At 39.1% G+C, this 24,409-nt stretch overlaps 1 protein-coding gene across 3 annotated transcripts in view; it reads left to right on the top strand.

Moving 5' to 3' along the window:
* The window catches only part of LOC145436402 (uncharacterized), a 493,503-nt gene that overhangs the window by 57,438 nt on the left and 411,656 nt on the right, over positions 1-24,409 (top strand). For all 3 annotated transcript variants that reach the window (XM_080313759.1, XM_080313751.1, XM_080313767.1), the window contains exon 5: positions 307-620. In XM_080313759.1, coding sequence (XP_080169885.1) covers positions 307-620 — 314 coding nt within the window. The remainder of the gene's footprint in view (positions 1-306; positions 621-24,409) is intronic.

Raw genomic sequence — 24,409 nt, 5'->3', positions numbered from 1 at the left:
ATCGTGAGCGCGACACGATCGGGGAATTACCTGTTTTAGTCGTGTCGCAAAGCCAGTGTGCAGCAGCCTTTACGGGCGCAGCTCATAGTTTTTGTGACGTTACGCGTGACGTTACGCGTTAGTTTTTGTGACGTTACGCGTGACGTTACGTAATGCTCGCGAGTGTCGCATCTACGGTTTACCTTAGTTATCTATAGTTTAATCGCTTCATTCTAACCCTGTGTTGTCGTAGTAGCGTATATCTTCCAATTGTTACGTAAATATGCAATGCCAACGATCACCACGATATTGCTTGTTGCGTCACAGTCTCGGATGGAAAGGAGAAGAAACATGTCTTGGCTCGATCGCTTCGCCTTCAACTCGAGAAGAATGAGGACGAAGGCCGCAATCGCATTCGCATGGAACTTTATACAGCGGCCTATGAATCAGACGACGATGATCTCATGAAAGGTCTTGACGTCATCGATGCATCTTACATCTCGTTGAGTCGCGATGAAGCTCATGTCGTTGGATCGCTTGCAGCAAGGAGTCAAGGCCTTCGTTATTTGAATTTATACAACTGCAGTATCGACGTTGAGCTGTTGGGCATCATCGCAAGGTGCATCAAGGATCGAATTCACGTGAGTCACTTCATTAAATCATATCTTTCGTAGGAAAACAACAGGAAGAGGTTTTCTAGATTCAGCAATTTACATGAAAACATTCGTACCGTATGTGAACCGTACACGAATTTACAACTTTCCCCTGCTGCGCTGATAGTTGTACCGGTAATCGTATAGGACCAATAGTCTGATGTAGGCCTACCGGTAGTTTGGGTTTATTGTATGAAGGATTGCAATTTTAAAAATCATATTTGACGTGAACAGCAAATTAGCAACCGTACAATATCTGAAGCTGGACGACGTCACATTAGTGTGATGGACTCTTTCGTCTCCACAACAGACATTATACCAATGTTAACTCTGTGGGCGACGCTTCCATTCCTCCACAATTCCAAACATGTTTATGTAAATTGCAAAATTAGTTTACCAGGCTGTCAGTCACAGATCACACCCACAGTTTTTACTTGTCACTTGAAATATATTCAAGTTTACTAAAGTCGAATTGGCCCAGTATAATTCACGGTAATCAGTTTTCATCCTGATCATTGTTTGTAAATGAAGATAAAAGAGTGTGTATGCTTTGCTGCGATACTGCTCTATGAGAATTTTTATTTTTTTATTTTTATTAATAATTTAAAAATTTCAATTCAAGATTGCACGGCCTTTACTGGTTGGAATTGAGTCAAATTTGGTTTGCATCGTTTTCTTGGACATCCTGACGATTTAGTCACTAGGCGAGTGAGATTTGGAAAAAAAAGTTTTTTTTGAACAACCCTAATATACAACCTAACAATTTCATGGGGTGAACAGAAAATCTTGAAATCAATTTTATTTGTTTTTTATATAGTAAATCCAAAACTTTCTTCTTTTTTATCAATACGGCTACTGAATGGAATTGAAGCACATTTGGTGTGCAGCCTTAAATTAGGTAACGTAACAATTTTATCAAGTAGCCAGTACGATTTGAAAAAAAAAATCATTTTTCAACACTCCGATTGTAGGTATGCCGCATAGGCCTACTGAAAAATACAGGGTAAATGCAGCATACTCCCCATACCCTGACTTAACGTCTATGACTTGTAAAAATTTAGTCGAAAATTTTGACATGTAGCCTAACCTGAGAAAATATCGCGTTGGTGTATTTGGTGATATGACTGTCGATAATAAATGTCCTTTCCCATTCTCTTCCAGTTGCTGACGATTACCTCAAGGAGTGTCGGTCAAAAATAATCGGGTGTATGTCAATGTGAATACATTATTCAATCGCATATTAAATTTCTGTACCTGCTCTTTGAAGACCAAGTCAAAATCATAATAGGTTAAAACTTGAGGGTGTGATGTAGCCTACATGTCCCCATTAACCTACTTTCTATACTTCAGTGGCGGTCTCTGCAACGGTTATTTTAATATGAATTTTTTTAAAAAGAAATTTAGTATTGGGGTAATTCCATGTCTGATGAACAAAAAAAATGGATTTCGTCACCACAATAGTGCTGAAATTTGCCGAAATTTGGCTCAAAACATCATGAAGTATAGCTCACTAAATCGCAATTTATTTGAAAAGAATTACTTGAGTAATTTTAAAGTTATCGCATGATGAAAAACATGCTTTTCATGCCCATTCAACCGTGAAATTGTAGGGCTGTTTTTAAGTATATTTGGAATTGTCTGTAAATGGGCTACTTTGACCTTAAAATGTTGTTCACTTTGTTATGTTGTCTAAATTGATCTATTCCAGTGGTTCTTAACCTTGCCTCCAGCGCCCCCCAGGGGGCGCTGGCGATTTTGAAAGGGGGCGGAAACGCTCAGGGGGCGATATGGGGGGCGCTGGGCTCAGGGGGGCGGTATGGGGGGCGCTGGAGAAAAATGGCTTCGCAGTAGATGATGTGGTGGTAGGACATATCCCTAATCAGTATTCAGAGAAAATGAACACCGAAAACTTGGTATATAATAGCCTACAAAAGACATATAGGTTTAATTGTCCATGGGCGCCTAAATGACTGGCACCGAATATTCCTGTGTTGGCAATCTGAACCCCAGAAGACGAATTCCATCCGGCAGGGAAAAATTATATGCCAGTGAAGAAATACCAATTTGAAATCGTGTGCGTCTTTTAGTTTAGTACGATTGGGCGACAGGGATATTCCTGTTGGGCGATATCCCTGTTGGGCGATTCTATATTCTTGATATAGCAGACAGGAGGTCACGAAATAACATCATGCAACGAAGTCATACCAACGGGTTCGCCCGCCCGAATATTTTTACTTATTATAGTTACGGGCCCTACAGTTTCCAAGACACCTCACATTGTTCGCTCCACGTTTTGATGAGTCTGCGCACACTCAATAAACTCACTGCGCAGACCCTTGGACAGCAGTGCGTAACGACTAAAAAAGGGTCAAAACTTCGGATTAGTTGTGCGCAACGTAGATTTTCTGTGCACAGATACCATGTCAGCACTGCGCACGTGAGCAGCTTAGACGGAACATTGCACCTCACTCAGCTCTACCGGTAAATCTGGTAACGTGAGCAGAGAGGACAGAAAATTAATAGCAATATATAAGCAATTCCCGATCTTACTGACCGATTTATCATGAATTATCGAAAGTTTTCGCACTTCGCACTGGCTCGCTAAACAGTACAGCTGATTTCGTGGCAAAACGAACAACGTGATGAGGGCGGTCGGTTTATCACCCTATGGGAGCCCAAGACCCAAGTTTTTTCGGGGGGCCTGACGAAGTGCCGTTTCGTTCCTGCCGACGGGTATACGCCCGAAGATGTATAATTATTATTGAGGGGTCCTACCTTTTCAATCACACATCACTCAGCTCTACCCGTAAATTTGTTTACGTGAGCAGAGAGAAGATAAAATTTGATATCAATATACATGCAATTCCCGATCATATTTACGAATTCAATCATTAATTATTGAAATTTTTAGCGCTTCGCGCGTCTAGGCGGGAATACCTGGCTCAGTAAATGGACACCCAATGTAGATGACTAGTATCAGCAAATAGTGGATAGCCGAAAGGGGGTCTGGGGGCGAAGCCCCCCGGAAGTTTGGTTTATCACCCGATGGAGGGGGGGCTAAGACCAACGTTTTGGGGGGGCTGACGAAGTGCTGTTACGGCCCTGGTAACGAATTAATTGTACCTACGGGCACGCCCGAATATGTTTAATTATTAATTACGTGCCCTCCATCTTACCATACAACAGCTCAATCAGCGCTACTGGTAAATCTGATTACGTGGGCTGAGAGGATAAAAAGTTTATAGCGACTTATATATGTAATTACCACCTATTCATTCATGCATTATAGAAAATTTTGTTACCTAGGGCGACCATGCCACACAAACTTTGCTGACCATCGAAATCACGCTACGGGGTTCTTGGGGGCGAAGCCCTCGGAAGTTTGGTTTATCACGCTATGGGTGCGCAAGGCAATCATTTTTAGGGGGGATGACGAAGTGCTGTTACGGCCCTCCCTTTTACTCATTGTCTTTATTACATTCCTTACAATATGCGGTTGGGGGGCGCTGGAGCACGATAATTTTTGAAAGGGGGCGCTGGAGGAAAAAAGGTTAAGAACCACTGATCTATTCTATCATTCAAGTGCGAAATTAATGATTTTTGGTGCACGGCCCAGAATTTAGCTCAAGTTGAAAGACGGTGCCTCTTGAAAAACACTATTATATATATATACCATATTTCAGGAGTCTTCTTTCGTATGACTTCACTTGACTCGAGTCACTCTGACTTGACTCGAGTCACTTTGCAAAAATGACTTGACTTGACTCGTTGTTTCAGAAATGTGGATTGACTCGTGACTCGGAGCAAAATTTACCAGACAATTTCAAGTCATCAAGTAACGGTGTCGATCAAAATGACGGATATTGCTTATATTCGGATTGTTCTCGATACGCTGGTGTAACCTAAGAGAGTGAGCAATCAGTCAAAGATTGTGCGTTTTACTGGGCGGGCCTCCATTCCTCTATCACAAATAAATTGACCGCAAACGAAGTGATCGGAGCTCCTAACTATAGTAGCAAAATATTCTAATGGCAAAATATCTCTTTTCTATACACTGTTCAATTTCTAATTCTATGATTTTATAATAAGAATTATTGAAAGAGTTAAGCCACTGCAATTACTATTTTATTCAAATCCAAATTTTTTTTACTGCAATAACTTTGCTTCTACTGGTTGGAATTGAGCTAAATTTGGTGTGCATCATCTCTACTGACAGTCTAACAATTTTATAGAATCTGCAAAAATATGAATTTTTCTAATTTTTATTTTTTAAATAATAAATTCAAGACTTTATACAGCAAGAACCTCACTTCTACTGGTTGAAATTGAGCCAAATTTGGTGTACAGCGCTGTTTTAGCCAAAACAATAATTGTATAACATAGCCAGTGAAATTTGAAATAAAAATTGAGTAGGCCTACAGTAGGGTTACCATATTTCAGCAACCCAAATTCCGGACTATCTTTAGCGCCCACTAATGGATTTCAAAATGACTTATGACGTCACCGTGGCAAAGCTTTGCTCATAGTCCAGAGGTGGTCACGATCCGGTTCAGGAGTATGTGACTGTGTATTGTGTAACCGGGTATGAGTAGTTTTCCTCTACTTTCAGTACCTACTTACACAAGTAAATCCCCTTTCCAGCTACTTCCTCTTTAACTTTGTTTTATTTGGTGAATTACTTATTTACTTTTCGTTATTTACAGTTTATCAGGAAGGTGTATTTTAATAATCCGATAAGAGAATGAATAAGATCAAGACGATGAAATTCGGTGGCTGTTTTCTCGTAATTTTTACCATGATTCTGCGAAATGTATATGCCCAGTCTCTCTCGGTCAATATGATGTATGTAGCTGTCCTATGTGGCATGTGCAAACTTTAAGACCACATCATCGCCCATATATCAGTTTCATCATAGTAAATAACACTCATGCAAGAGAATCCTTATGCCATAATAATTTCCTGGGGATGTAGCAACACAGAACCAGCTCTCAGTTTCCAGGTGTTAGTGATCTATGAGTGCGTATTTATTATTGCTTTTCAAAACTACTTACTTACTCGAGTAGTTTTCAAAGACAGCAATTCGACTTCCACTTGAAATAGTTTTGAGCTGCTTCGAACAGCACTGCTTCAACTCGTATTTGAGTATACCGGTATATAATTCTGCATCACCATTTCTATTTCAACACCCGCCTTCTTCTATATTGACCACCTTTGATTAACATATGTATATTGTATAATCATGATACCAGCCGGGGCTCGGTCGTACTCTACTGTAACTGTACAAAAGCCTTGATCAATATAACAAATATCGCTACAAATTTCAATACGCCGCTTCCCCGTACTTGCCATAATTAATTTCTACACCATTAGGAAAACTGTTGCCATTTATTATTTGGAATACACTAGGTTCCCGTTCGAAATGTATCGAATACTGTGAGAATTTGTGCTGCTGAAAATTTGTTGTTGCATCAATATTTGACAACGTAATTGTCGCACAACGCGCCGTGTGAGTAATGCACTAGCAAGTAACACGGCTCGACAGTGGAAGCGGTGTTATTACAGTCGTAAAATTTGGATTTGAATAAAATAATATTTAAGGTGGCTAATTCTCGAATTGGCCACCGTAAATACTATAACATTCAAATCCAAATTTTTCGACTGCAATAACTCCGCTTCGACTGGTTGAAATTGAGCCAAATTTGCTGAGCACCGTTTATAGACAATCTAACAATATCATGGGGTAAACAGAAAATCTTAAGAAAATTTTTATTCATTTTTTAAACAATAAATTCAAAACTTTGTTCTCTTGTACCAATACGGCTACTGCTTGGAATTAAACCAAATTTGGCGTGCAGCCTTCAACTAGGCAACCTAACAATTTTATCAAGTATCCAGTAGAATTTGAAAAATAGTCATTTTTGAATACTCCTATCGCAAGTATGCCGTTTAGGCCTACTAACAATGCATGATAACTGCAGCATACTCACCGTACCCTGGTTTAACGACTATGGCTTGTACAACTACTATGTTCTATCGTTGCAATGATGAAGGGATTTGATTCGTATGCCCACGTCAAATGCAGAAGCGACATCGAATGCGAATATTTTGACATGTAGGAGTGACTGGTGATTACGTGTATCATAGCTAATAGTTTTATGGCTTGTCTGTAAAGCATCTGTACAGTAGGGGTGTTAAAAAATGACTCTTTTCTCAAATCATATTTGATACTTGATAAAATTGTTATGTTACCTAATTACCGGCTGCACACCAAATTTCGTTCCATTCCAACCAGTAGCCGCATTGCTACAAGAGAAGAAAGTTTGATATTTATTACATAAAAATAAATAAAAAAAAATTAAATTTTCTGTTCAACCCATGATGTTGTTGGGTTGTGTACAGAAACAATGCTCATCAAATTTTGCTCAATTGCAACCAGTGTGAGCGACGTTATTTGGATTTGAATAAAATAATATTTAGGTTGGTCGGATTACTATTTTATTCGTATCCAAATTTTTGAACTGCAATAAATCCGCTTCCACTGGTTGCAAAAATTTTGAAAAAAAAATTATTTAATTTTTACATAATAAATCCAAACCTTTCTTCTCTTGTAGCAATGCGACTACTGGTTGGTAATAAATCCCACGCAATACACAGTATGAGTGTGACTACAGTTTTATTGCAAGCTAATAGGTAATAACCCCAATCACACTATGACCTGAAAGGATAAAGAAATGCAGCAAACAACGTTAAGCTCCCGCGTAAGCGTGAAGCCTGGCGACTACGAGCGAAGCGCGATGGCTGTCACGGTCGACTAGTGATCAATTATAATGAGCCATAATTGCGGAACTAAACATAATACAGCAAACGAAAGTTGAGGTATATCAGTTGGAATTAAACCAAATCTGGTATGCCGAGTTTTTTACCCAACCTTTCAATTTATCAAGTAGCCAGTGAAATTTGAAGAAAAATGTTATCTTTGAACACCCCTTTTAGTATCTTGCAGGCTTGTAACAAAGTCACAAGGCTCCGAGTCACAATTCAATCTTACTTTATAGTTTTGACTCGAGTCAAGTCTAGTCATTTTCAATTCACCACCGAGTCAATTCAGCGAGCAGAGGGTCGAGTCCGAGTCATGGTAGTATGACTCAAGTCCGAGTCTAAGTCATTGTGTTGATTGCTCAGTTTCCAGTTAAAGTCTTGATGAACCCACTTTTTATAACTCTGTTTGGTGATATTGAATGGTTCGTATCTATAATATACTAACTTTCCTCCCTATTTCAAGTACCAGTACCAAGACGAAATCCCAATAGTGTGGTTACTTACCTATTCATGGAAATTACAATGAAATGTCGGTTTTGGCAGTCTCAGTCTCGGGTCATATGAATTGGCTCAAGTCATGCGCAATGACTCGAGTCCAAGACCAGTCAATAAACAGATAGACTAGAGTCGAGTCATTTCCGTATTTGGATAAAAGGAGTCGAGTCAGCAGAAAATCGTGACTCGAGTCGAGTCATTACAACCCTGGTATCTAGGTGCTCCTCCTGAAAATCCATAATACGCCCAATTTACAGAATTGAGTTTAGCTATATTCGCAATTATGAGAGAACGTGTCGTCCAACATGCGTCTACATGTCTACACTTGCAGAAAGATTGTCGGCGATGAAACCTTGGCACAAAATGATCTTCGATATTGATATGTCCACGTCCTGAATAATCCAATCCTTGCCAAATGAGCCCAGCGGTATACAGAGGCGACTAGCAATATATGCAAGTAGGCTACTATTATTATTGATGGAATTCATTCATAACTCAGAAAAATTTACTCGCTTCGCGCGGCTATCACTGGGTTTTAATGACATAATTGCTATCTATTTTGGTGCGTTGTAATATAAGTCTTGTTTTCACCGTTACCTAATACGGTTCGCTCTTATTGGACGACTACTAACAGGTCATCAATTTTCAAGTGGCCCGCGCAATGGTTCGTAAATCTCCTGTGGCGCTTTGGCTGAAAAGTTTGGCCAAGCCTGGTCTATAGTCCGAATTTGATATTTTAAAGGTATCTCAACAGTCATAACCTTACATACCATCAGACTATGCGTTGGGATTGCAAGTATTCTTGTTGCACTTTTAAATATTTTTTTGATATGGCGATATGGGGGCGCAGAACTTTTCACTACCATCAAGGGGGGCGTGTCCAAAAAGTTTGAGAACCACTGATATAGCAGGTTGGGTTTCTTGCAAACTTTTTACATGTGCAACTGAATCCGGACCTGAGCAAAACAATCGGCGGGCTGAACACTGCTGACGCCTGGTATTATTAATAGTCTTGTAATGCATCAACGATAGTGTTGATCATCGCCTGCTCAGACCTTGTGGGTAAGAATAGTGAATTTGATGAAATTGAGTGTCTTTGGTTTGCCTTCATAGAGGAATCTCTATTTTTCCGTCTTTGGTCGTAGAAATTTTGTGTACAATCTTTCTGGCGTCTTTATAATATAATTAAAATGTAAATATTGACTTGCCATCTTCGCAGAATTATTTGAATATTTTCAGAACACATACGGGTATTTAAATAGTATATTCATATTGAAATGAACCCGAATATTTTCGGCTGACACTCGTCAGGGGTAATCGTCAGCAACTAGTAGAGAATTGGAAATTTGAAATTCCATTTGTGTGCCTTGGAATCAACTTTTATCAAAATACACCAACCAAAACTCTGTCAACAAAAGGAGTTCGTGTATCACCTAAAAATAGTACATTGAACGCTCTCTCATTCGAAATTTCATGCTGGTGACGTCATATTTTGTGATACGATTGTTGATATACAATGTTCTTTCCAATTCTCTACTAGTTGCTGACGATTACCCCTGACGAGTGTCAGCCGAAAATATTCGGGTTCATTTCAATATGAATATACTATTTAATTGTATATTGAAGTTCTGTACCTCCAAGAAGCTCTTCAAATACGGGTATTTGTATAATAATAATAATACTCCTGTCAAATCATTTTCTCATGAATGTTGGTCGAAATTTCTCCAGTAATCTCCAATATGACCCATTTTTTCATATCGTTCAATATGTAAGGGATTGCGGCTCACACGCACAATTATGTAAATCTGGAATCGACTCCTATTCCTGGAATTTAAAGGCGTAGCGAATATGAATTTTGAAATTATTCCAAATATAATGGTAATGAATGGCATGATATCACTACATGACATTAGTCGCAAACACTCGCAATGGAGATTTTATTCTCTGACAGTCGCTGATATCACCACCTTTGAGATATCACTTTGTAATGTAGGCTACATCGAATATCCTTCAATAGTAAAGCGAATTGATTACGGCTCAGTTACTTTGTATTTCGACGCTGATGATTTGATGTCAAACCGACTTTCACACTTAGTTTTGGTCAACACTTCATATCATGTTTCAATCGTTTCAGGTGAAAGATGTAGATTTAATAGGCAACAATTTCTCGGCCACAGCACTACGTTCATTTCTTGGACATCGTCGGATTCAGTCGCTATCTGGAAATTTGGATTGGGAAGTGAGTTTGATTCTAAGATGTAGTTGCGTACTAACAAGTGTAAGCGTAATTTTATGAGGGTATCCGGCGACTTGTGACGTTACCATCGCTCACGATCCGTTACGTCAGTGGTTCTCAACCGGTGTGCCGCGGCACATTAGTGTGCCATTTACCTCTCGCAAGTGTGCCGCGAGCGATTTCTTCGGAATTTTGAAATTATGCGCAAAATAATTCTAGTCTGTAGCAAACGATCAATAATAATCTAAATCGAGCTTGATGTGAAGTTTGTGCGTTTGACAAATCAAAATTTATGTTATGCCAACAATTAATACCGCCTCTCACATTCACTTTACCGGACAGATCGCGTGCCTTGAAGGCTGAATTCAGTTTCGCACAATACGTTGATTGATCGCATAGAGAAGAGCCGACATGGCGGCGCCTGTATGACAACGCAGTTTTCTAATCCTCATTGCCTCCCCAATCACCAGCGAGAAATGAATTCCTTTGGAATTGACGTTTGCGCTTGCAAATTCGAAGTACGAACATGGTAATCCACATTACGATCGTTAGGTATCGTGCCGGCACTTCCGATCCGGTAAAATGTAGGCTTGTAGCCCAACTTTGTGTTACTCTCGACGAATATGAGAGTTGAGAAGAAATGTGGATCAAATTATATCAGTTAATAAACCTCTTCGCCGCTGAGGTTATAATCTTAGTTTGCTAGAAATAAAATTGAACTGGGGGTGGCTGCCAGTAGAACTGTTGAGGTATGGCTATCCTCACGCGTGCTACACGATCTGCGTGGAAATGCATTGTATAGCCTGGTATAGCCCTGCACCTCTACGCCTCCGGCCCTCCGTATTCGTTAGCGGCGATCGCGCTTGACCTCTTCGACCCAATGCGGCAGTGGGCAGATTAATTGTCAAACAAATGCTATGAAATAGTATCCAAGGGCAGCCCGAAGTTTCTGTGAAGTCGTATTCAAAATGACCCATTTTACTTTCGTCTGAATACGCCCTGTTTGTTGTAATCACGAAGGAACGATATTCTGGCCCGAGGAAAACGACGACTTTCTATTACGGCTTTGTAAGCTATATGTGGGACGCTTCACGTACAAAAGTTTACATTTTAAAATAATTAAATGGAGAAGGTTATTCCAAAAGAAAGGAAGCACAGAAACATTTTGGATTGACTGCCGGAATGAGTCGGCGTAACTACTGGGTGCTAATAAGTATTCCGGCAGTTTGCAGGTGCCGTAAGCCAATAAAAAGTTCTGAACCACTGTGATGGTGTGCCGCGAACTATTTTTCATTTCCAAAGGGTGCCGCGAGGTCAAAAAGGTTGAGAACCACTGCGTTACGTCATAGTTGTAGAGAAGGCATTTTGCTACATGTCATCTGCATTCATCCATAAGACGTACATTAACCGTTGCTTTGATGTTTTCATATTCGCACGTCTCATTAATATCGAGCTATGCAATCGAATTCAGTGAAATATTGAGTCACGTAGAGTAGCAACAGCAATTCGAGCATTTATCGCATGTCGAGACCTAAACACAGAAATCAACTTGCTACTAAATACACAATTGATTGTAGTTCGATATTGGCGTTCTCAAAAGCTGTCAGTTCGTCGGCGATCAAGCTTATGAATGAACTCAGAATCTGGGCATCGATATTTTTTACAAATCATGTCGCAGTTGCGTGTTCCAAGGCCACGTGCCGCTGCGAAATGCACTGCGCGAGTAACTAGCAGAGCTGGTCAAGGTAGTCAAATAATCTACTCCAGTAGAAGTAGCGAAGGTAAAATCTACTCAAGCGCGAGTAGAAGTAGTCCTTTTTTAGGCATCCTAAAATTGCGTCAAGTAGAATTAGGAATGGCGACGCTAAAATCTAATCAAGTAAGCAACTAAGTAAGTAGTTGTGAGAAGCAGTCGTAAATACGCTATCATTGGATGTCAAAAGCCTGAAGCTTGACCCTTCGGATGGTACAGACACAGAGAGCTGGAATCGTGCTGCTCTCAAAGTTTTATAACATAGGAATTACCAGTAGACCACAGCGTGGGATGTAAATGATCATTTTGCTGCAGAGAAGCGGCTCTTAACTTTTGTTTACCCCAGAGCTCGATTTCAGATAATGTCATGGAATTATGCCCTCCGCAGTATTGGAAGGCCTGCAATTGAGTCTTGAAGCAATACGGAGTTGTATCAGAAACGGTTTTACCGATTTGCGTGATGATTGTTACGCTAAACAACAATATGGTAGATCGCAAAATGCCATTCATGTTCAATTTTACCTTGTAAAATGCACTTCTATACGCATGTGTTTCGGATAAAAGAACTAAGATTAATTAAAAAACCAACTGTAATGATACCGTGCATAAAGAGAAATTCAACTACACTATTTACAACAGGTTTAAGATAGTTTCAACGGTGGTTGACGCTCAACGGTCTAGCTTTAATAAGTCAAGAACCACTTTTTCCCTGTTTGAGCACTCGCTGTGCGGCTAGAATGCAAGATTACGATGAGATAGTTCCGAATATTTTTTCTGAGCCATATTTACTGTAATGAAACATGTCATATAGGCGAAAGTACGTTATCAAATACCTAAATACTACCCTACCTAAATGATACTGACCAACAGTTCCATGAAAACATTCTTGTCGCTCAATATCTATTTCGCTCGAAGCACAACGGACATTCCGAACCGTTTTAAAATTTGTGGTACATAAATTATTTTTGCTACTCGACAAAATGTTTCGCTAATTTTTTTTTAGTCTCATTCTCTCTCTCTCTTTCTCTCTCTATTGGAATAATATAATCAATAATCATTTCAATTCACAAACTGTATATATTTGAAGAGCTTCTTGGAGGTACAGAACTTCAATATACAATTGAATAGTATATTCATATTGAAATGAACCCGAATTACCCCTGACGAGTGTCAGCCGAAAATATTCGGGTTCATTTCAATATGAGTATACTATTTAAACTGTAAATAGTGAAAGTATGTAAGTCGCAAACTAATATGAAGTAGAAGTGGAAGTAGCAAGATATTAGTTTTACTTGAGTAAGTAGTCGAAAACGACTTGTGTTCTTCAAAAAGTAGAAGTGCTTTGTCACCGACTACCTTCGGTAACAAGCAACATTACTGGGAGCACGGCAATTCTTGAGTGTGCATGAATTTCACATGAATTAGCACGCAGAAGATGATTTCAAGTCCTCAAGAAAGCGCCCATCCGATTAGCAATAGGTCAACACAGTGAGTTCTGACATCACATCGGCAAATCGTTTGCCGATAATAACAGTGCAACAGTATAGTAGAAGTCACTATCGTGCCATATCAGGTCTGCTCATAATACATGCATACAATATTATACAATACACATATATACCGTACATTAGGATTGTTCAAAAATAACCTTTTTTCCAGATTCCCAGGATTCACTGATTAAATTGTTAAGTTGGTTAAATAATCGCTACACACCAAATTTGGCTTGAATACAACCAGTATATGCCGACGCAGAGCCAATTGAAATTTTAAATTCATCAAATAACTTGGCTTCTATGGGCTGGAGTCACGTCAAATTTGTTTCGCATTGTTTTCGTAGACAACTCGACAATTTCATGAGGATTACAGTAATTATTATTATAAATAATAAATAAATTTCAACTGGCTCTGCGTCGGCCGCTACTAGTAGGAACCTAACAATGTAATCATTGAATCCCGGGAATCCGAAAAAAAGTTATTTTTGAACTACCCTTATTTATATATATATTTATATCCATGCTCACAATGACAAACTGTCGTATTTTGCGCGCCGATGATAAAGACAAAAATCCCTTAAAAATGTCTTGTGAATTAGTGTAAATGCTGGAATACGGTGAACTGTGTCGGCAGGGTTGCAGTCAAGTCACAAGGCTCCGAGTCACAAGTCAATTACACTTATACAGTTTTGACTCTCGAGCCAAGTCGAGTCATTTTCAATTCACCACTGAGTCATGTCCGAGTCCAAGTCATCGAGCAACGGCTCGAGTCCGAGTCATTGTGTTGACTGCTCGGTCTCCAGTTAAAGTCTTGTTAAACCCCCTTTTAAAACTTTGTTTGGTGATATCGAATAGTTCGCATTTATAATGTACAAATTTTCCTCACTTTTCAGTTTCTGGTCGCATTTTCAAGTACCGGCAATGTCTTACAAAAGGCCTAGAAGTGGGAAGAATAAAAATAGTGGGAAGAATAAAAATGCAGAATATCGGCCTGGTGTAAATGACCATAGTAGTTGACAAATACCATGAATTCCACAAACAACAACAACAATAATGAAATGTTGGTCTTGGAGTCATATGACTGGGCTCGAGTCATTCGCAATGACTCGAGTCCAAGGTGAGTCCAATACACAAATTGACTGGAGTCGAGTCGATTCATTTCCGTATTTTGAGAAAATGACTCGAGTCAAGTCGAGTCATCAGAAAATCGGGACTCGAGTCATTACAAACCTGCGTGTCGGTGACGTTTTCCGATGCTGTTGTCATCACTGTATATCTGATATGACGTCACAATATTTTTGGATGATGGAATACTCGAGTTTCTGAACAATTTTCAGGTTGTCCGTCTGTCTCCAGGAGCAGGAAGGGGTTTTGATTTGAAGAACGGAGAAGATGTGATCGAGATAACTGACGGTGTTAGTGGTCAGTTTACCATCAAGGTTGGAATGATGACATCATTACTGATGATCGGATCTTAGTTCAATTCACCATAGTGACCTATATATGGTGTGTACACGTTGAGATTAAACGGCTCACTGCAATTGGGTTACGCAATACATTCCATTTGACCAAAGGCAATCTAAGGTCAATTTTGACCGGCTTGTCGAGTGGCGAATTTGATAAAACGTGTACCGATGGAAATCTACTGCTCTACCGATTACGAAAATAGAAATTTTATTACCCCCCTAAAATAAGCCTTGTATTTTACATTGTGTTGTAGTTGGGCATTGTGACGCAACAATGCTGTCTGACAACAATACTGCAGCTCAGGAGCAAGAGCCAGGCAGCATTGGTGTGTCACAATGTCAAGCTCCATCACAATGCACAATTCGACGCTGATTTTGGGGGGATCCAGAGTCATGTGCAAAATAAAATTTAATATTTTATATAAACGGGTTCATGCTGATGATCGGATCTTTGTTTATTTCACCGACTTCACTACAAGGCTGTAAAGCAACACAATAGTCACATACAGCAATGGATTGAAATTGTAGTGTAGCCACGCGGTAGCTTATGACGTAATTATGAGCGTTAATATGGCGTAAGCATTACTTGACAATATCATCATCAGGTCATACCCGAGAGAAAGCTACGATTTGAAACCGGACATTTAATTTCACTCAATTCAAATCACCTTTTATCAAACTTTAGACGACTTTACTCAATTTAAATAACCGTGCAATGCAATGAAAGGATGATTGGGAGTATTCTATTAATTCAAATCCAGAGGTGGAACTTCTTTTACTTTTTCAAAGTACTCAAGTATTTACCTCTACTTGTAGTACTCACTCAAGTAAATCAAATTTTCTGTGGCTCTACTTCTACTTGTACTTTGTCATATTTCGTGATCCACTAACTTAACTTTTCGCCATTTACAGTTCGTATAGTAGAAGTATTATGAACTTCCAATAAGAGAGAGAGAAAGACCATGACGGAGAAATTCAGTGATTGTTTTTAAAGAGAGTCAAGAATTTGGTGACACTTTGCGCAAAATAGATATGGAGGGATCTGATATTTCTATTAACGTCTCAGTCAATATAATTCATGTAGCGATTGCGTGGTTCATGTGCGCAATTTCAGACGACTCGTTTTGCAAGCTATGTTCTGATAATGAGTTGCAATCGCCTTACCCGCAGCGGCTATATGAAGTGACAATATTCTCTCATGATTGATCGTATCTCTGAGAATGACTCGTACGTTGGATGTGATGTAACTGACAACATTTTCACAGAAATCTGTTCTGTCTTTCGACCGGGTCGATAGTGCAGCCGTCATTGGATTTCTCGGGATACTTTTTGATGCAGAATTTATCAAATTTGACGAACAACGACATCTGTTGGCCAAGCAGGATGATTTGCGACAGTTATCAGATCGCAAATTGGAAAAGGTCAGTTACTGATATTTTTCTTCTCATAAATATATAGTTTCAAGTTTGGTTCAAACTTGAACATTGAATCGTGTTAACCGATTCTTTTATATTTTCTTCATCTACTTTCATCCATACTTTATCCGGAAGGAGGTAATCAAGTCATCATTGTCTGACTATATAACAGATATCAGGAATAGAACGATTTCTTGTGCGTGCCTGAATCGAGCATAATTCGGGGTGTTTCGTGTGCATATGCGCTATTTCTTTTCAGATCTGCACGGAATGACTTTCTGTTGCAATTCAAGTAGAGTTGATATGGTGTGTCGGAATCTCAAGTTTTACTATTTTTATTGCGTAAAACATATAAAATATTTCATTTGATATTTTTAGTAAATATACGATGTATAGTTCATTAAGATGGATTTTTCAATTAGAAATTGTGTTGTCAATGCCTCCTCATCTTGCGTCTCCAATAGGGGTGTTCAAAAATTTTTTTTTTCAAATTTCATCGGCTTCGTTGTCAAATCGTCAGGTTACCTAAAAAAACGTTGCACACCAAATTTGACTCAATTCCAACCAGTAGAAGCCGAGGTGACTCAAATTGAAATTTCGGTCATTTTTTAAATAATAGTATTTACGGTGACCAATTTCGTCACACCGACATGACCAAAAACCGTGTTCCAGGTATTTCTGAAGTGGCAGGGATGTATTTTCCAATTGTGTGGATCTTGACAAGGGCCTATGGTGGGGTTTGAATGAAGGCATCGCCAGTAAACGAAAAAAAGATATGACACAGATTACCTGGAGATTGGTTCACTTCATTGAAATAGAGACTTTAAAACGATGGTGAGAAAATCTTCAAATAGAGTACTTTACACACTTAAATTAACGGCCACGAAAAGGTCATGAACTGACAATAAGCACGTAAAATACGGGTAAATATATTTCTCAAGTGATAGTCAATATCTATATTCTCTGTCAGTCCAATGTACATTTCTTCACTATTCGATTTGATATTATATGATATTTTATTATTTGCTCTGCAGCACTTCTATAGTAGCCTACTATATCACAGGTGAATGATAAGACTAATGGGCAAAAGTTGTCGTCCTCTCTTCATGTCATCCTCCATATTCGGTAACTACCATCTAATTGTATCCATATATCGTGGTAAAACACCAATGCTTTTTATCACTCCATGCCAAGGGGGCCCAGATGATATTGAAAGACCAGAAAATGACTAATGTGCTTTATAAGCTCATTGGGTTACCATTCGGTTTCCTTGAATCTCGCAAAGTTTTGAGCACAAAAAGCTCCAGGATCAAAGCTTATGTGAAGTATCAGAAATGTTTTTTCAACTCACAAATACTATTCAATTGCATGGCCCATTCTGGATTGCAATCAGCACCATTTTTAACGCCCTGGATGAGTCAATATCAAGTAGCAGAGAAACATTCGAACACGAGCTATTGAGTAATGCAACTGATGTCTTTGGGGATGAGATTTTGGGAATAGCGACTTTGCGATCAGTAAAAACTTTGAATCAAGGCAGAGAGACATCGGTATGTCTTGCATAACTGGGATCGATTTCGTGAAATCTAAATTGGTCCGACAAAAAATACTTCTCGACTATCACTTGAGAAACATATTTACACGTATTTTACCTGCTTGTCAGTTCATTTCCTTTTCGTGGTCGTAATTTCAGTGTGTAAAGTAATCTGTTTGAAAATTATCTCACCACCGTTTCAACATGTCGATTTCAATGAGTTGGAGCAGTTTTCAGGTAATCCGTGTCATTTCTTTTTTCGTTTACTGGCGGTGTCTTCATCCAAACCCAGGACTGTACCCAAGTCGCAAGTCGATCTCACTTTTACAGTTTTGACTTGAGTCAAGTCGAGTCATTTTCAATCCAACACTGAGTCACAGTATTATAACTCGAGTCGAGTCCAAGTCATTGTGTTGACTGCTCAGTTTCCTGATAAAATCTTGTTAAACCCACATTTTATAACTCTGTTTGATGATATCTATTGGTTCACATTTATCTTATACCAATTTTCCTCCCTTTTAGCAGTTTCTGGTCATATTTCCAAGTACCAGTACCAATAGACGAAATCCTAATAGTGTGGTTACTTTACTATTCTTCAAAATTACAATGAAATGTCGGTCTTGACCGTCTGTGTCTGGAGTCGTATGACTTGGCTCGAGTCATTACAACCCTGTCCAAACTCCACCATATGCCCTTGTTAAGATCAAAACCAGGAACACGATTTTTGGTCATGTCGGTGTGACGAAATTGGTCACCGTAAATGCTATTATTGCATAAACGACCGAAATTTCAATTTGAGCGACCTCGGGATATACTGTTTGGAATTGAGTCATATTTGGTGTGCAACGTTTTTTTAGGTAACCTGGCTCTTTGACAATTAAGCCGATGAAATTTGAAAAAAAAATTTAACACCCCTCGTCTTCAATATTGCGAGTCGAGTCTTAAGTGTACGCAGAGCTGGTCAGAGTACTCAACCTTGCTAATCAAGTAGAAGTAGACGTAACTTGTTGAATATATACGCGATTACAAGTAGAACTGACCCTTTAAAGACTTAATAAAACTACTTCAAGTGAAAGTGGAAAATGTAATATCCTATAAGTTTGCCTGGGCAAGATTGAGTACCTGAGTGATTCCATTCTGAATCACGTAATACGCTTCGTGTAACACTCGTTATGAAGTCATAACAGAATGTAGCCCAGCAAACACAGTACAGACCAAAGATGTAGAAAAGCCGAGCCGATATAGTAGATATTAGATCTCGGCAGGTCGTAGAAAGGGGGATTTTGTGTCGACTCAATTCAACGTCTTTTCCATGTCCTTCAATAATGTAAATATTATGCAGATGCTACAGCCTTTAAACATGGTGAGTAGAATGTAGATCCTACGTTAGAAGAAGAAGATCCTGATATAATAACCTGTTTTCTACCACTATGGGCTTAACCTGATCACGGCTGCGTACACACACCACATTATTTACTACATATTAATCACATTTGTGATAATTTAATTTCAAACGAATTGGCAATAATGCCGTTGTAAAAAATAAAACGAACAAACGAACGAATGTCTTTAGAAAGAAAGTGAAAACAGTCCTTATCATCAGGTTTCATCTTCTGATGAGCCAGTTAAATAACCAGCATGCGGCCTTTTTTTTTCAACACCCTGCAGAAATAAAATGAAAATGATGATTAATAGTTAAGACATTCGTACTGCGAAAATGGCAGAGGTAGCGACTAACGAATGACTCCTACATTTTTTTCGCCTATACTTACTAAAATGGATTCGATTCTGAACTATTTCCACTCAAGTTTTCAAGTTTTATTATTATATTTTTTAATATTATATGACTAGAGAACTGACTTCAATCGTCACTTCTACTTGATTATCAAGATCAACGATGACTACTTCAGCACTCTTTGAAAACAGCCACTAACACAAAAAGAATTCTTGACTAAAATTTCTTCACATTCTGTCAAAAATGATCAATTCAACAATCCAAATGAATCAGTTATTTGGCAGCTAGTTGGAGAGATATATACTCAAGTCTAGAAAGTGGAATGATACTCTGCCTGGAAAGCTGAAGACCTAACAATATTGTGTACAGAGAACAAAACATTTGAGTGGCGGCACTGGTATAGACATTAATAAATTATTAGAATTGACAGCAAGATAACCAGCAAGACATTAAAATGAGAATTAGTACAGTTTCTTAGGCTGTAGTGATACTCAGCCAGTAATTGACCTAGCAGAGAGCAAAACGTTGTAAATAAAGCGAGCGAAACCTCCGACAAATGATACGATAAAACATTAGAATCGACAGTCTTACTAGAAGCAGGATAACAATCATGAGGGGTTAGAGAACAGAAGCCCGGGAAGTGACCATCAGAAATTACTGCATACTGGCCGAACAAATCCATGACCACTAACAAATGGTCTTTCAATAGTCAATATTGATACCAAATGACACCACACCTATTTCATAGCAACATTTAGCAAATACAGCGCTGGAGTCAACCTTATATAAGCCCTAACCAAACGCCCATTAGTTTTCCCACCTACTACTTCGCGGATGGAAATACGCATTAAAGCGAACGGACGCGACTTGTCACACTCTTGCTATTTCTGCTCCTTTTTTCTCTTCGTTCCTCTTCTCTGTCGCTTCCGCTTGAGGAGAGAAACAGTCGGCCGCGTTTACGGATCGTGAATTCCCGGTGGGTGATTCTTCCTCGAATGGTCAGCACCTTGAAAATTGAGAACAATGTTGTTGCAAAATGCATGACAATTTGAAAGTTACATCATTCTAATTATTCCAGTTATGGCCGTGAATCGTTACAAGTGCGGTAACCATAAGAATTATTACTATACTTCAACTACAAATACAATAGGGGGAGACCGGGGACAATTGTAACACTTTTCGTATTTTCCAACATTACCTGTTCTTCTCGTGGAAATTTCACTTCCAAAGTTTTATATGAAGAAGCCAACAACTCGATAGTTGATATGAAAACTAAACTGGAACTCAATCAACAATCAATCATGGAAATTTTGGGTCGCAAAAATCGCTGCTCAAATGTTACAATCGCCCCGTACCCATGGGCAATTGTACCACCCTTGCGGGGCAATTGTAACAGTGTTATTTATAACTGAACACAAACTGAATGAACAACGAAAACGGAAGCACAAATTGTAATATTGCATGAAACTAGGAAGAGACGTTTGAACGCTTCCAGGCTACGCTCCATCGCATTTATGGCATCTGAATGCAATATCACCCTTCGTGTCTTGTTCAAGCTTAAAGTGTACAAGAGACAAATTCATTCCATCATCCCCCTACACATATTCGGCCTCTTCTACCAAGGTTCTGTTGTTCAGGGCGCATAATGGGTTGGTGATTCGGTCACCTGCGAAGGTGCGAAACCGACCTGGCTAACATATCTTGGTTGAATGGGCCGATGATAGTTTAGTAAAACGAGGACGCAACATTGTGTGGCGTCAAAGCTATAATGACATTTATCTGTGCTGTAGAAAATAAACATAAATTGTTCACATCAAATATCAAAATGTAAGTGGGCTATGATCAAAGTCAGAGGACGAGAATTAAGACATGACTATTGAAGTTCGACACACCAAAAGTCGATCAACATGAGAAAGGGTGGTTGAATCACGAAAATAACCGAACCGTCAGATTCACATCACCACTATTGTATGGCCGTTTCGACAGATGATCATGTTAGAATTGGTATCGCAAGGCAGTATCTGTTCTGGTGAACTTCTGGCTGTTGCAAGATTATTCTGCAGTAGATGAATGGTAATACCAACATATGAACAAAGACATTCAGAATTGATAACATTTTGTAACGGGGCAAATGTAACAGAGTGTTACGATTGCCCCTGACACGCTCGGCCATGATTAGTGTCTCAGTATGGTACCTTCCCGGCGATGCAAGTCCTATTCTTTCCATCACCACGGTAGACTATAGTAACATTGTTCCAACTACACATATTACGTTGTAACTACTTGAGGTACTATTCGTCCAGACAAATTATTCCAGACCAGAAAAACTTTACTCAAGGGTCAAAAATTTCGTTTTTTGCAAATTATTCCGGGGTTTCGCATCGTAGATCAACGTAACTCCAGGTATAATAGGAGAGATAACTACAACATGCGCACTTAAAATATCAAGCTGATTTCTCCATCCTACTAGCGGTGAGGTCGATTGTTACATTTGCCCCTAGTTACATTTGTCCCCGGTCTCTCCTATATTGTATAAAATGATTACCAATTCTTTTACGTTGATCGAGTCCCAAATAGATGAAATATGTCAAAGAATTTGCTAAATTTTTGTATAATTTGACAGATTCCGAAATCTTCTCAAAGTGCACCTTTCAAAAATTTGATATCAAGACTCCCAACATTTTACAATTCGAAGTTGGATGGCTTTACCAATACAAGCAAACAGTTTGTATCGCAATTGACAATTATGTAGAGAACGCTGCGAGACATATGAGTAGGCCTACCCTAAAACGTTTCTCTGACATGGACATTAGGGCTCTTAAAATATGACTTTTTTTCACAAATCGTTCTGGCTACTTGATAAAATTGTTAGGTTACCTAATTTAAGCCTAAACACAAAATTTGGTTCAATTCCAGCCAGTAACCGCTTTGCTACAGGAGAAGAAAGTTTCTATTTATTATGTAAAAATAAATAGGTAATAAAAATTTGAGAATTTTCTGTTCACCCCATGAAAGTGTTAGGCTGTCTATAGAAACGATGCTCACCAAATTTGGTTCAATTCCAACCAGTGGAAGCGGAGATATTGCCGTCGAAAAATTTGGATTTGAATAAAATAGTATTTACGGTGACCGATTCTTTGTTTACTTATTAAAGTTGTGCTCACCGTAAGTACTATTTTATTAAAATCCAAATTTTTCGACAGCAATAACTCCGCTTCCACTGGTTGGAATTGAACCAAATTTGGTGAGCATCGTTTCTATAGACAGCCTAACACTTTCATGGGGTTAACAGAAAATCTTCAAATTTTTTATTATTCATTTTTATATAATAAATAGGAACTTGTAGCAAAGCGGATACTGGCTGGATTCGAACCATATTTTGTTTGTAGGCTTAAATTAGGTAACCTAACAATTTCATCAAGTAGCCAGTACGATTTGAGAAAAAAAGTCATTTTTGAAGAGCCCTACTGTTCATGACCGTCCACGTTTAGAGTTGCATCTCAAAGATGCTAAAATAAGCCTAAATATAATCCAAGCAATACGATCGTCCACTTTGACTGACTGAATTTCTAAAAACACCTTGATAGCTTCCACATCTTACGTTTATATATACTGTCTGCTATCGGCACAACAAAGTAGGCCTATTTAAAAATACCAAAACAGATTCAACATACCACATCTCTTGCAAAGGCTTTTGCTTTCATTCAATTTTCCATCAAACTTCTTTAAATCCTCCTTTGTGGTGAGTTGCTTTGGAATTCTTCTAGGATCAATTCCGATATTGTTTTATCATATACAATCTATGGCGGAATAAAAGTTTCGGATAAGTTCTAAAACGAACACAATTTTCCACACAAAAGTCAATTGCCACACGAAATGCCAAATGCTACGGTCTCATTTTACAAGGTATGGCGAGGAAACGTAGTGGTACGTTCCATTATAGCTAAACACCAATGAATTGCGGGTTCGAGCGTGACACGTCGACTCCATAATTCCTACCGAAGTGTTGGCCGTTTATCTAGGCTCCTCCTCGCCATCTGATTCGCATAGCCATGTCTTAAAAAGCCTAGGAGTGGGCCGTGCTGTAAGTGGGCAGATGGTTGCCGATGCACCCGGCACTTGGTGAATTCGGCCGCACAAACTCGGCACTTGGTGAATTCGGCCCTCGGGAAATTTTGAAATGAAGTGTATTTACAGCTATTAATATGAATTATCAAACTAATAATAGTATTATCAAGTGATTCGTCAATCTTGTAAGGAGGTCAGGGCATCCGTAGATCGCGCAGTCACGGCGTGATTAGATCACGGATTGCGTAGCCACGGGAAATAACACAGCGCTCATATACCGACCACGCGCGGTCTGCTTGGAATCGATGGCGTGAGTCACGGGCCTGTGTCGTGTAAGTTTTGAGAAGATGGATCTTGGCGTTGTATGTGAGATCAAAACTGTGGAACATCAAGCGGCGCTTCTTCATTTATCGATCACGACAAGCCAGTGTTCCTCATCAACAAATGTTTCGCATGATCACGTCAAAATAAATTATTTTTTGCCTTTGGAGAGACGATTCCACTCTGGGATTAGGGTGTCTCGATAACACGGTTGAAGGATCCCAAGATTACGAGATCTACCACGAGCCACGACACGTTTAAATTTCCTTTTTGATACTGTTCATTCATACTTAATGCATTTCTAATGCGAAGGTGTTCTAGTGCCAATTCCTCCAAGGGCCGAGTTCACCAAGTGAAGAGCGTCGCGTTATTTCCCGCAATTACGCAATCTGTGATCTAATCACGCCGTGACTGTGTGATCTACGCATGCCCTGACCGCCGT

Source organism: Botryllus schlosseri, chromosome 1 (genome assembly GCF_051294905.1).
Source record: "Botryllus schlosseri isolate E-star chromosome 1, Bs_hap1, whole genome shotgun sequence".
In the NCBI taxonomy this organism is placed as follows: Eukaryota; Metazoa; Chordata; class Ascidiacea; order Stolidobranchia; family Styelidae; genus Botryllus; species Botryllus schlosseri.
This window is presented reverse-complemented; position numbering and strand designations above follow the sequence as displayed.